The 14971-nt window shown below is 32.3% G+C and overlaps 1 protein-coding gene across 7 annotated transcripts in view; it reads left to right on the top strand.

The window, feature by feature from the left end:
- The window catches only part of LOC143056495 (focal adhesion kinase 1-like), a 52233-nt gene that overhangs the window by 30014 nt on the left and 7248 nt on the right, over positions 1 to 14971 (top strand). For all 7 annotated transcript variants that reach the window (XM_076229611.1, XM_076229603.1, XM_076229595.1 and 4 more), the window contains 9 exons: positions 147 to 250; positions 587 to 702; positions 1148 to 1248; positions 2487 to 2576; positions 2875 to 3079; positions 5490 to 5569; positions 7183 to 7703; positions 8209 to 8352; positions 8885 to 9005. In XM_076229611.1, coding sequence (XP_076085726.1) covers positions 147 to 250; positions 587 to 702; positions 1148 to 1248; positions 2487 to 2576; positions 2875 to 3079; positions 5490 to 5569; positions 7183 to 7703; positions 8209 to 8352; positions 8885 to 9005 — 1482 coding nt within the window. The remainder of the gene's footprint in view (positions 1 to 146; positions 251 to 586; positions 703 to 1147; positions 1249 to 2486; positions 2577 to 2874; positions 3080 to 5489; positions 5570 to 7182; positions 7704 to 8208; positions 8353 to 8884; positions 9006 to 14971) is intronic.

Raw genomic sequence — 14971 nt, 5'->3', positions numbered from 1 at the left:
CAATGCACATGATGACCAATTTTCCTGTCACTGGATGAAAACATAACTTTTTTTTGACACCTTATATAAATTTCTGTCATATTTTAGACCAGTTTGAAATACTTACTTTATAAGAAAGATTAATTTTATATAATTTGTGTTTTCAGTTGTCATGCAGCAGTTTGATCACCCCCACATCATACATTTGATTGGTATATGTTCTGAAACTCGACCAGTTTGGATTGTCATGGAATTGGCAAAGCATGGAGAAGTATGATTTATTTTTTACATACCTTTCATATCAGTTCTCACTTTAGAAAGACTATCATGAAATTCAGTACAGCATCTAGTGTTTTAACAGGCTAATAATTTGATATAGCTATGAACAAATTAAAAAATCATTTTATAATATTACATCGTAATCAGATTATGTAGACATTCATACATCAAAATTAATATGATGTTTGTTGTGTTTTTCAAAGCTGTCAAACTTATTTTCAAAATAATGAGGTTTTTTTTCTGTATATTGATATTTCTTTATGTTCATTTAAGTTGAAAATTAAAAGTATATTTTATACTCAATAAATTGATGTATCTTTTATTTCAGATGAGAGCATATCTTCAAAACAACCGTCCTCGTTTAGATTTATGTACACTATTAGTATATACTTGTCAACTAAGTACAGCTTTGTCATATTTGGAAAGTAAAAAGTTTGTACATAGGTAAGATTATATTTTTTCACAGTTATTATTTTGATTGTTCACTCAAACATTTTGGAAAGAGAGTTAGGAGTAAGATACTCTCCTATCATAATTCAGACTAGTATTTAGTATACTTAAAACATTAAGTGCTTACTTTGTGTACTCCCTATATATTCTAATGTTGGATAGAAGACTTGACCTCATACCTTTATTATAATTAGCCCTAACATTTAAAGTTTATGATATCTTTAATACTCCTTTCAAGATCCTTTTATAAACTTTTCAATATAAATTCTGCAGAAGTAATTTTCAATTTGGATTTTGGTCAGTTTTCACCCGTATCTTGTTGGATTGTAAATACAATCCAGGTCCGGAAAGATTCAATCATTGCAAATGTTTACGCATAAATTAACACTTTTAGCTTAGATAATATTTTATTAAATTCATTGTGTTTATTTTTTCACAGAGATATAGCTGCCAGGAATGTTTTGGTTTCATCTCATGATTGTGTAAAACTGGCTGACTTTGGTTTATCCAGAGTTGTTGAGGAACAGAGTTATTATAAAGGTAAATATCCAGTAAAACTCTGTCTGGAGAGGAGTAAGGAGGATTTTTAATATGGGAATATCAAAGATGAGTTTTTATTATCTCCCTTTCCTCAGCAATTTAATTATAAAATGATTGCTTTTGTGAAAGCGATGTTAGAATTTTTACAGCTTATGTGTTGTGTCTATGACTTCTTACAACTCAACATTGGATGTTTTCTTGCTTCATTCTGGCCGGGTTAGCAGGGATAATTTGTTTTAAATAGTCAAAGATGTTTTGTATGTAGTAGCAATATCACAAGCACATCTTTTTTTTATATATCACTTAGCTGACCCAGTCCTTCCTTCAAGATAGGTTGACTTTTAGATTGATGTAAATCATACAAGTTTTAAGATTTTAATTTAGGAAAATTTAACGGGAACGAATATAAATAAGGGTATAAATATTGTTTGAATAGCATTATCATTAGTTAATTTTCTTTCATGCAGAGATCCTCTATTCAAGTCAATCTTTGACACTTTGCAGTTTTATAGTTTTGAAGTAATTGAAGTTGCTCTGTTCATAGTTATTCCTTTGAATTTGAAGTATTCATCTCTGTGCACAATGTAGGGCACTGTTATCAAATTCCTATTTCAAATTTTTGGAAAAGCAAGCCAGACATATTTGTTTGTCAATACTATTTTGGTATGTTTAATGCTTGTAGATGTTCTTCACGATCTGTGAAATAATTTGGTAATATATGTCAGTCTTGTTGCTTACAGTTAAATCATCAGTTTGGATTGGCTTTTGAATTTATGTAAATCATACATGTTAAAGATTTTTTAATGATAAATGGAATGGATATTAATAGGGTATATACTTTGTATAGATAACATTATCAATGGTAAATTTTCTTTCACACATATCTATTCTAATCATATATATGTACCAGTAGCTTTTAAGCCGTTCAATCACTGACTCAATTTTATAGTTTTGAAGTAAATGAAGTTACTCTGTTCATTGTTATTTTTCTTTGAAGTTGAAGTATTCCTCTCTATGCACAATGTATGGCACAGTAATCAAATTTTGAATTTTAGAATTTGTTTCTAATTTTGGGTAGAAACAAGCAAGCCAGCCAGACATATTTTATTGGTTCTCTTAGTGTTTGTAGATGTTTTTCATGATTAGTGAAATAATTTAGTTATTTATGTCAGTCTTGTTACGCACAGTTAAATCTATGATATCACCAATTCTCATGTGTACTACTTTATATTTTCTAGCATCCAAAGGAAAACTGCCAATAAAATGGATGGCTCCAGAATCTATAAACTTTAGAAGATTTACTACAGCCAGTGATGTGTGGATGTTTGGTAAGATTCAATTATCTACAGCCTTAAATAACTGTATGTTAACCTGTTGATGACTTTTATGATTGTCTCATTTGGGTTGCTTTATAAAAAAGGAAAACATAATTTACCAAATATACTGTACAACAGAATACACCAACCACCAACACCTGACTTCTTATTTTAAGATGTACCAAAATTTATATATATGTGCATGGTAATGTTTTGGTCTAAAATTGTATGCTATCTGAAGAAATTTGTATTTAATGTATAGAATGTTTTCACAACACATCTTTAATTCAGATATTGTTTTGTTTTGCAGGTGTATGTATATGGGAGATACTTATGTATGGAATTAAACCATTCCAAGGTGTAAAGAATAATGATGTGATAGGTAAAATAGAGAATGGTGAGCGCCTTCCATTGCCACCTGGTTGTCCTCCAGCCATGTATAATCTGATGTGTGCCTGCTGGTCTTATGAACCCACTAATCGACCATCATTTGCTGATACCAAGGGTCGCCTTTCGTAAGTAAAATGGCATTTCTATTACTAAATACAAACAAATTTTGAGAAATTTTATGTGCACAACCAAATATTATAGTTCACATACAATTTGGAAAAACTGCCTCAAGATTGTTATAAAGAAGTAATTGTAAGTTATAGCTATTTGCAGTATTTCAGTTGACTAGAAACTATAATAGTATTGAAATAAACAAATCAAATGTTCCTTGCTCTTGCATGAAAATTAGCCTTCCCATAGATCCCCCTGTGATTGAATCTTGCTTTGTGTGGTATTAAATGAATAGTATACAGTACTCACCTTAATTGTGATGCCCCACCTGAAGGCATTATGTATTCCGGTCTGGTTAATTCGTCTGCCCATTTGTCCATCTGTCCGTCTTCCCCCTCAGGTTAAAGTCGACTTCATCAAGGTAGTTTTTGTTGGAAGTTGAAGTCCAATCAACTTAACTTAAAACACATCTTCCCTATTACATGATCATTCTAATTTTAATGCCAATGTGGGCAAATTGTAGTTTTGACCCCAATTTAATATATATTATGCATTGTCTAATAAATGAACTCACAACAGTTTAATGCATATATTTTATTGCAATCTGAAACAAGTTGTCAAGATATTAGGACCAAGACCATTCAATAATGAGAAAATTCATGTGTCCATAGTGATTACCTACATGTAAGAGAGATAGTTGTAATCCCATAAGAAAGTGACACTTTCAAAAGATTTGATAAAAGATCATTTTTTGTTTTGGTTACCCATAAGCTGTTAAAGATCTCACTTGGTTGTAGTTGACTTGGAAACCAGTTCTGCAATAACTATGCTACCTTTGTTTGATGGCAACAAGTACCTATTTTTTCCCTTTGAACCCCACGGTATCTTGTTTGTAGTTGAATATGCTTGCTAATCAACACTTGTTTTGCAGACATTGCCTCTAATGTTCTTGAATGAGGGAGGTCATGTAATTGCAATCAATATTAAATATTGAGAATTTTATCAACTATTTTTCTGTTTATATAACTTATTTTATGAAAATGATTATGTATGACTAAGTAAATGTTGGCAAACATAAAGATAGAATGTGTATCTTTTGACCACTGTCAAACTCATTTTGTTGTTTGACTTTCTTTGGCATTTATTCAAGGTTGAATGATCTTTGGATGTTAAAAATATCTCCATTCATAAAGTGCAATGTTAAATATATCTTCATTCATAAATGCATATCTTATTTAAGAATTGCATGTCTCTTTGTAAAAGTTTATTGGGTTGTAAATTAATAACACATGCAACCATGATGCATTTAAAACTCCATGTGGTCATTGATTGACAATAAAAACAATGGAATCCTTATAAAGCAGCTAAGTAATATATCTATTAAATATATATATCTGCTTACCCTTCCGGAGCACTTGAGATCCCCCCTAGTTTTTGGTGGGGTTTTTGTTGCTTATTCTTTAATTTTCTATGTTGTGTTATGTGTACTATTGTTTGTCTCTTTGTCTTTTTCATTTTTAGCCATGGCGTTGTCAGTTTATTTTCGATTTATGAGTTTGACTGTCCCTCTGATATCTTTCGTCCCTCTTTTAATATAATTACGATTAGAAAACAAAAATTTTAAAGATTCTAATGTTCATTTATTATTTATGCCCCACCTACGATAGTAGAGGGGCATTATGTTTTCTGGTCTGTGGCTCCGTTTGTCTGTCCGTCAGTTTGTTCGTTTGTCCCGCTTCAGGTTAAAGTTTTTGGTCAAGGTAGTTTTTGATGAAGCTAAAGTCCAATCAACTTGAAACTTAGTACACTTGTTGCTTATGATATGATCTTTCTAATTTTAAAGCCAAATTAGATTTTTGACCCCAATTTCACGGTCCATTGAACATAGAAAATGAAAGTGGGAGTTTCAGGTTAAAGTTTTTGGTCAAGGTAGTTTTTGATGAAGCTGAAGTCCTATCAACTTGAAACTTAGTCCACTTGTTGCTTATGATATGATCTTTCTAATTTTAAAGCCAAATTAGACGTTTGACCCCAATTTCACGGTCCACTTAACATAGAAAATGAAAGTGGGAGTTTCAGGTTAAAGTTTTTGGTCAAGGTAGTTTTTGATGGAATTGAATTCAAGTCAACTTGAAACTTAGTACACATTTTCCCTATAGTATAATCTTTCTTATTTTAATGCCAAATTAGATTTTTACCCTATTTCACAGTCCATAGAACATGGAAAATGATTGAGTGGGGCATCCGTGTACTTTGGACACATTCTTGTTTTTTTCAATGATTTTAGAAATAAACATTGAATTGAAAAATGACAGATTTAAATCTAAAGTCATAAGTGATACATTTTATTTTTGTTGGCTAATCCTTTGATGTGAAGTAGAATTAAATGTTATAATTAAGATGAAAAAATAATTTGGTTTGTAGTGAGATTTTAGAAGAAGAAAGATTCCGACAGGAAGAAGAGATGAGAAGAGATAACCGGAGGATACAAGATATAAATTGGAGTACGTATGATAAATAGGTCAAGTGGTCAAATAGACCAGAGATAGGTTTGAGATGTTGAAGTGCTCTACTAGTTAATGAAATCTGTACCCTTATGAATGTATTATTATTAATAGATGTCTGTATGCTGCACTCATTAAACTATGAACCCTTTAATTGAATAAAATACTGAATACAATACAAAATGATATTATTCTTTGAAATTAAAAAAATATCAATGGGTACAAAGCCTCCAAGTAGGCTCCTCTATACAATTGTTTTAATTGCTGTGTTTAGAACGTCTTTTGTGTCAAATTCTACATTCCTTCCTAAAAATAACCAACCACTCATTATATTATTCTGAAAGCAATAACAATTCTTTATAATTCTTGAATATTCTTTATAAATAATGAAAGTAATGGATTTTTAGATATGATAAAAACATTTATTTATGAATAAAATTTTTGAGCTACTGGTTTTGTAATTTAACAAAAGTATTACTCAATTTGCTTTCGTAGTTTCTGAATTTAACAGTTTTCAGACCAGGCTAATAATAAATACATACAATATGGTGGTTTCTATTAAAGAACAAAAGGAGTGTTTTGTATATCTATGATCAGTGATGATTGTATTTCACTAAGAATATGACCTTCTCCCTGCAGCCCTTTGTTTCAGGTATTTATTTGTTGACTTACATCATTATTTGACATGTTTACCCCCTATTAAAAACTTTTCTTCCTGTAAGGAAGTTAGTACTTATTGGGATTACATGCAAATTATTTAAATTGTTTCAAATTTTAGGAAGGAAATTAAATAATTGACCAATTGATTCAGTTTGTGAAGGAGATCAATACCGGACTGACAAGATACACAAATCTTCATTGAGTGTTTTCAGTTTTGTGGCTTTATTTCGGGTTGACTCCATTATCATGCAGACAAACATGATAGACTTAGAAATGTTGATTAATATTTATTTCCCTGTCTTGGGCCTCAGCATGTGAAGTTCATTTAAGTTTGTTGAAGAGATTTTTGTTTTACAATTTCTCAAAATGAGTTTCAAGCGAGCTGGTTTGAGATTGTCTGCAAAATTTAAAAGGAATTTGGACAAGGAAAACAGTAAATATAGTGTTGGAAATTATAGAAACATTATTTTTGGATTGAAATGTGATTGTTGTTATGGATATTGAATAAATTGTGTGTTGGAAAAACAAAAGAATGAATCATTTCATTGAAAAATATATTTGAAAACTAACGAGACAGTTTGATTGAAATCAATAATGAAAAATTTAAAAAGATCACTAGATATGGGTAAAATAATGGATGGATAACCTGATATAGAAAACATTAATGAAAAAAGTAACAGGTGCTATTGATTCAAAACTAATTGTTACCAATTGAAGTTAATTGATACTTACTTGTTAATAATTTATTTTTATTGTAGACTGAATATAGTGCAATGATACACAGGGTAGTTATCATACTTGTTTCTTTCGTAGTTACTATGAGATAAAAACTGGAACAATTTCATTCAGCAATGCTAATGCTATATATTTCCTTACGACACAATGTTATTAAGAGAATATATTCAGAGATATTTTAAAGTTTTGGTGTGAATAACAAATTGTTTTTATTTCAGGATCAAGTGGATCTGATATTGAGGAACCACCTCCCAAACCAGCCCGACCCCAGTACCCTGCCATGTCACCCACGGGTTCCACACCCAATCTGGCCATCAACCACAGCATAGCATCTCTACCACATCACTGGAACAGTACAACAAACCTGCCCATAGGACATAGTACCCCATCAGGACCTAGTCCACAACACCCTCCTCCAGGAACCATTCCAAGGATGTCTGAGCAGAGAGTGAACGATCTTGGTCCAAGGGAGATAAATCTCCAACATTACTTTCCGTCATCATCAGGATATACTGCTGTATCATCAGTCCCTCATATCCATCAGGATAATCATAATGACTTTGTGCAAGGACACTCTCAAACACCTGGGGAAAGAGGTCTGGTCTACCCTCGGTACCAAGTTCCTCGTAATCCCCAGGAATGTGCTGAGATATTTGGTGGACATTATGAATCCACTTCCCCTCGGGGTTCAGCTGTGATAAATGACAATTATACTCAGGAAGGCCAATCAGAAATGCCAGTAAGTTTTTTTATTCAATTAATGCTTCTAATAAATGTTTCTCTCAAGAATGTACAATAGACAAATAATCACTCTGGTCTGTTTGTTTTTTTGTTTTTAAGTCTTAATTTAAAATAAAATTGAGAATGGAAATGGGGAATGTGCCAAAGAGACAACAACCCGACCATAGAGCAGACAACAGCAGAATTTAATTTAAGACTTAATTTAGTCTTTTTTGCATATAATCTCTTGTAACTATATCAGACATATTTTACAGTATTTAAATCCTTTGTATATAGTTAGGCAAACTTGATCAATATGAAATCTTTATAGCAGTTGCTCTAATTTCTAAATTCCTGTAATGAAACTTTTTTTAGACCAGTTTCATTGGAGTATAAATTAATAAAGTAACAGTTTATGTCATTTAATAACATGAAGAAGGGTTTAACAAAATACCATTCTTTTGTTCTGTTATTTTGAAACAAAAAATGATAGAATGATAAAATTGTACTGTAAATTGTTTTAGGACTGGGAATTCCGTGAACCATTAGTGCTAAATAATAATCATCATGATGAATCTGATCCTAATGTGATAGAACAGCGATTACAACAGCAACAACAACAGTTAGAAGAAGATGCAAGATGGCTTCAGGCCTCAGAGAAAAATTTAGTAAGAGTTAATAATAAATGTATATAAATATGAAAATATTGTTAATGAACAATGACAGTAATTAAGTAGTGTTGACCTTACCGGGTCATAGGTCAAAGTTTAACAAACTACTTCTATGACATAAAACACATCATCTTTGGGATGTTGATTTATCATTCAGTTTGATGTTCCCCCTTTTACTCTTATTCCTTTAAATTGTTATTCTATTACAATTTCTTTTAAAGAAGGTCACCAGCAGCATCAATTTACTGTAAATTCAGAAATTATTGCGACGTTTTATTAATGTGAAAACTGCGACAGGGTTATAATCTCAATAGTTTAAACTTGCATTTTGAAATTATGTATATGAATTAAACATGATAGTTCTCAATATCCTAAAAATTTGAATTGCATTTTACTCTAAAATGACAAATTGCAATAACAAATGCCCCCAATAATTTCTGAATTTACAGTAGTTATATCATTAGAATTTTGCAATATGTAATTCCATGCTATCTTTTATTTGAAAATTGAAAACCTAACTTTTTTAAAGGGCAGAGATAAATATGCTGTTCCTGTTAAACCTAAAAACAGAGAATCTACAAAAGAAAATGCTCCACCAGTGCAAATGGTAGAAACAAGACCAACAATAACAATCCAGAATAGAATTTCAGGTATGTTATTATATAGTAGAATTTATACAAATAATTCTTGATTCACTGCTTTTTAGCAATGTTGTACTTAAACTGCATCTAATTTTTATCTACAAATGATAAGTGCAAAATAAGCAAAATATGTTTATAGTTTTAGGAATGTGTTGTGCATTTTACTTAGAGTGATGGGAATTCGAAATATGCAATATAAGTGTTGTTTCTGGTCTTGTCAAGTGTGATGTGTTTTTGTGTCATTATTGCCATTGAGACAACACAGTCGGAAACCTGGTTGAAATAGAACAAAAGAATCGAAGCTCTTTGTTAGAGAAGGCGAGAAATGTTTACTGTAATGTTTGCTATAGTGACAAAAATTTTAAAAGTTAATAGAAACAAACAAAATTACAATTTTCTTCTCAATTACGAAATGTTTTATTTTAAAAACACCAGTTGCATAAGTTTTCAATTTATTTAGCACATAGTTAAGCAGAACAATTAGATATTAAGTCGACGACATGGGTATCTTTGAAGTTGGATGTAGAAAATGCATAACCTCTGATTTTTTTTATACGACTGCAAAAATTGAAAATTTTTTGGTTGTATATTGGTATCACGTTATAACTATAGTTTAAGTAAATAGAAATCTATGAAATTTAAACACAAGGTTTATGACCACAGAAGGAAGGTTGGGATTGATTTTGGAACTTTTGGTCCCAACAGTTTAGGAATTAGGGGCCAAAAAGGGCCCAAATAAGCATTTTCTTGGTTTTCGCACCATAACTTTAGTTTAAGTAAATAGAAATCTATGAAATTTTGACACAAGGTTTATGACCACAAAAGAAAGGTTGGGATTGATTTTGGGAGTTTTGGTCCCAACAGTTTAGGAATAAGGTGCCCAAAAGGTCCAAAATTAAACTTCGTTTGATTTCATCAAAAATTGAATAATTGGGGTTCTTTGATATGCCAAATCTAACTGTGTATGTAGATTCTTAATTTTTGGTCCCGTTTTCAAATTGGTCTACATTAAGGTCCAAAGGGTCCATAATTAACCTTAGTTTGATTTTAACAAATTGAATCCTTAGGGGTTCTTTGATATGCTGAATCTAAAAATGTACTTAGATTTTTTATTATTGGCCCAGTTTTCAAGTTGGTCCAAATCGGGTCCAAAATTAAACTTTGTTTGATTTTATCAAAAATTGAATAATAGGGGTTCTTTGATATGCCAAATCTAACTGTGTATGTAGATTCTTAATTTTTGGTCCCGTTTTCAAATTGGTCTACATTAAAGTCCAAAGGGTCCAAAATTAAACTAAGTTTGATTTTAACAAAAATTGAATTCTTGGGCTTCTTTGATATGCTGAATCTAAATATGTACTTAGATTTTTGATTATGGACCCAGTTTTCAAGTTAGTCCAAATCAAGAACCAAAATTATTATATTAAGTATTGTGCAATAGCAAGAAATTTCAATTGCACAGTATTCAGCAATAGCAAGAAATCTTCAATTGCACAGTATTGTGCAATAGCAAGAAATTTTCAATTGCACAGTATTACGCAATAGCAAGAAATCTTCAATTGCACAGTATTGTGCAATAGCAAGTATTTTCAATTGCACAGTATTGTGCAATAGCAAGAAATTTTCAGTTGGAGTTATCTTTCTTTGCCCAGAATAGTAGTTGAATCAACTTAAATCATTGTTTTATACAATATACAATGTATATTCACTTTTACTACCAACTGATAAATTAAAACAATCTTTACCATTCAGTGATAACAAGCACTTTTTTTTACATTTTAATATATTATGATGTATTTAAATGAGTAGTTATTGTTGCAAACTCCATTAGTAATTAAGTCTCCCAAACAAAGTTTGGAGACTTATTGTTTTTGGTCAGTTCTTATTATTTTTATTATGTCACCCGATCGACAATGTCGGGTGACATATTGCTTTTCCTCTGTTTCTTTTTCCGTATTATTATTATTATTTTTCTTCCACCTAATTTTGTCCGGCCGCTTTCTCAGAGCCAAAGGAACCAATCTGAATGATGGTGCACTATAACAAGGAACCCTGACTTTCCTGTTGCTTTTCAATATTGGCACTAAAAAAATGGCTGCCATCACCATGGAAACGGAAAAATGGTGAAAAAATATAATTTTGGAGTTAGGTGAATTGTTTGAGAATGCTTAACCTTAAAATCTTTAGATTTTAATACAATGTAGGTGCCCACTATATACTGCTTTGGGATGATTTTGGCAATCATTGGAACTGCTATGTTGCCATGGATACTACACCAAAAATTTCAAAAAAATGAAAATGCTCCAAATTTTTTAAAATTCTAGCATAACGATGAGCAACTTTGGTAGATGTGGAATTTGGCGTTGGAATTTTCAAAATGTCTGCCGTTTCCATGGAAACAATGCAAAAAGGTCAAAATGCTCCAAAAACTTCAGGGTTTGGTGAATAACTTTGGTATGCTTGAACTTAAAATCATCAAATTTTTATACAATATAGTTTTCAACTATATACAGGTTTTGAATGATTATGACAATCATTGGAACTACTCTGTTACCATGGATACAGGATCAAATATTTCAAAAATTTCAAAATGCTCCAAAATTGATGACACTTAGTATTATTGTTGACTGCCAAGTCTGGATGAGACTTTTGACTTTGGAATTTCCAAAATGGCCACCGTTGCCATGGAAACTGCAAAAAAGTAAAAAATTCTCAAAATGCTTTGAACTTAATAAAACTTGATATTATTGTTAACTGACAAGTAATGATTAGGCTTTTGACTTTGAAATTTTCAAAATGGCTGCCGTTGCCATGGAAACGGCAGAAATGTTAAATTTTTAAAATGCTGTGAATGTACTGAAAATTTACAGAAAGATGTATTGCCATGCATATTATATGTGCATTCACTGTTAAACGATTCTCAAATGGCTGCAACTTAGTGGCAATTGGGGGAAGGGTGACATCCGCTATTGCTTGCAATGGCAATTCTAGTTATTCTTCTTCTTCCTCTTCCTCTTCCGCCACTTTAAAAAATGAACTTGTCCGCAGCGTTTCTCCAAAACCGCTTGTCAGATTGACTTAGGATTTCGTAAAATGGTAGACTAATATGTCTAGGTGAGCCATCAATCTTTCGTTTGTGCATTGGGGTCTATTAAGGGCTATTTTGGGGGGTAGAAAGAAGGGAGGGTTTTACTATAGAACCCTATGGGATTTTATTTTCTAAAAATTTCAAATGAATATAACTTGAAATCTGTAAGTGGTAGATACATGCAGTCTTCAGAAATGATTATAGGACAATAAAACAAATCACATGAAATATAGGGGGAGTCCCTGGGAGTTCATCCCAACCCCCTTCAATTTGAGAATATGCTTATATCTTGTAACCGATCCAGATCCCCACCCCTAAACCATATATATTCCTGATTGGGACAATAAAACAAATCAAATGCAATTAAAGGGAGGTCCCCGGGGGTCATCCCCACCCCGTTCAATTTCATAATGTGCTATTATCTTGTAAATGGTCCAGATCCCCACCCCTAAACCATATATATTCTTGTAGGGGACAATAAAACAAATGAAATGAAGTTAAAGGGAAGTCCCTGGGGGGGTCACCCCACCCCCTCTTGTTTGAAAACTTGTAAACGGTCAACATCCCCACCCCTAAACCATATATATTCTTGTAGGGGACAATAAAACAAATGAAATGAAATAAGAGGGAAGTCCCTAGGGGGTCACCCCACCCCCTCTTGTTTGAAAACTTGTAAACGGTCAACATCCCCACCCCTAAACCATACATATTCTTGTATGGGACAATAAAACAAATCACATGAAATTAAATGGAAGTTCCTGGGGGTCACCCCCACCCCGTTCAATTTGAGAATGTACTATTATCTTTTAAGCGGTCCAGATCCCCACCCCTAAACCATATATATTCTTGTAGGTGACAATAAAACAAATGAAATGAAATAAAAGGGAAGTCTGGAGGGGGTCACCCCACCCCCTCTTGTTTGAAAACTTGTGAACGGTCAACATCCCCACCCCTAAACCATATATATTCTTGTAGGGGACAATAAAACATTTGAAATGAAATTAAAGGGAAGTTCCTGGGGGTCGCCCCACCCTGTTCAATTTGAGAATGTGCTATTATCTTGTAAATGGTCCAGATCCCCACCCTAAAACCATATATATTCTTGTAGGGGACAATAAAACAAATCAAATGAAATGTAGGTAACTTCCCTGGGGGTCACCACCACCCCCTCCTGTTTGAATACTTGTAAATGGTGGAGATCCCTACTCGTAAGCCATATATATTCTTGGGACAAAAAATCAAATCAAATGAACATATGAATGGCGAGTTATGGGAGCTTTGTTTGGGAGACTTCGTAACAGCATCCTGTTACAATTACTTCTTGTTTGAATTGAGATCAGTTTTGGAATAAGGGAAAGGGGGATGTGAAAAAAAAAATGGGGGGGGGGGGTCAATTTTTATACGACCGCAAATTTTGAAAATTATTTTCGTCGTATATTGCTATCACGTTGGTGTCTGCGTCGTCGTCGTCGTCGTCGTCGTCGTCGTCGTTGTCGTCGTCCGGCGTCCGAATACTTTTAGTTTTCGCACTCTAACTTTAGTAAAAGTGAATAGAAATCTATGAAATTTTAACACAAGGTTTATGACCATAAAAGGAAGGTTGGTATTGATTTTGGGAGTTTTGGTCCCAACATTTTAGGAATAAGGGGCCAAAAAGGGCCCAAATAAGCATTTTCTTGGTTTTCGCACCATAACTTTAGTTTAAGTTAATAGAAATCTATGAAATTTTGACACAAGGTTTATGACCACAAAAGAAAGATTGGGATTGATTTTGGGAGTTTTGGTTTCAATAGTTTAGGAATAAGGGGCCAATAAAGGGCCCAAATAAGCATTTTTCTTGGTTTTTGCACAATAACCTTAGGTTAAGTAAATGGAAATCTATGAAATTTAAACACAATGTTTATGACCACAAAAGGAAGGTTGGTATTTATTTTGGGAGTTTAGGACCCAACAGATTAGGAATTAGGGGCCAAAAAGGGACCCAAATAAGCATTTTTCTTGGTTTTCGCACTATAATGTTAGTATAAGTAAATACAAATCTATGAAATTTAAACACAAGGCTTATGACCATAAAAGGAAGGTTGGTATTGATTTTGGGAGTTTTGGTCCCAACAGTTTAGGAAAAAGGGGCCCAAAGGGTCCAAAATTAAACTTTGTTTGATTTCATCAAAATTGAATAATTGGGGTTCTTTGATATGCCGAATCTAACTGTATATGTAGATTCTCAACTTTTGGTCCCGTTTTCAAATTGGTCTACATTAAGGTCCAAAGGGTCCAAAATTAAACTTAGTTTGATTTTGACAAAAAATGAATCGGTTGGGTTCTTTGATATGTTGAATCTAAAAATGTACTTAGATTCTTGATTATTGAAGTTTTTTTGGTCCAGTTTTCAAATTGGTCTACATTAAGGTCCAAAGGGTCCAAAATTAAACTTTGTTTGATTTCATCAAAAATTGAATCCTTGGGGTTCTTTGATATGCCAAATCTAACTGTGTATGTAGATTCTTCATTTTTGGTCCTGTTTTCAAATTTCAAATTCTACATTAAAGTCCAAAGGGTCCAAAATTAAACTAAGTTTGATTTTAACAAAAATTGAATTCTTGGGCCTCTTTGATATGCTGAATCTAAACATGTACTTAGATTTTTGATTATGGGCCCAGTTTTCAAGTTACCCCAAATCAGGATCTAAAATTATTATATTAAGTATTGTGCAATAGCAAGTCTTTTCAATTGCACAGTATTGTGCAATGGCAAGAAATATCTAATTGCACAATATTGTGAAATAGCAAATTTTTTTTTAATTAGAGTTATCTTTCTTTGTCCAGAATAGTAAGCAAGAAATATCCTATTTGTGCAATAGCAAGAATTTTTTTTAATTAGAGTTATC

The sequence above is a fragment of the Mytilus galloprovincialis genome, chromosome 1, assembly GCF_965363235.1.
Source record: "Mytilus galloprovincialis chromosome 1, xbMytGall1.hap1.1, whole genome shotgun sequence".
Classification (NCBI taxonomy): domain Eukaryota; kingdom Metazoa; phylum Mollusca; class Bivalvia; order Mytilida; family Mytilidae; genus Mytilus; species Mytilus galloprovincialis.
This window is presented reverse-complemented; position numbering and strand designations above follow the sequence as displayed.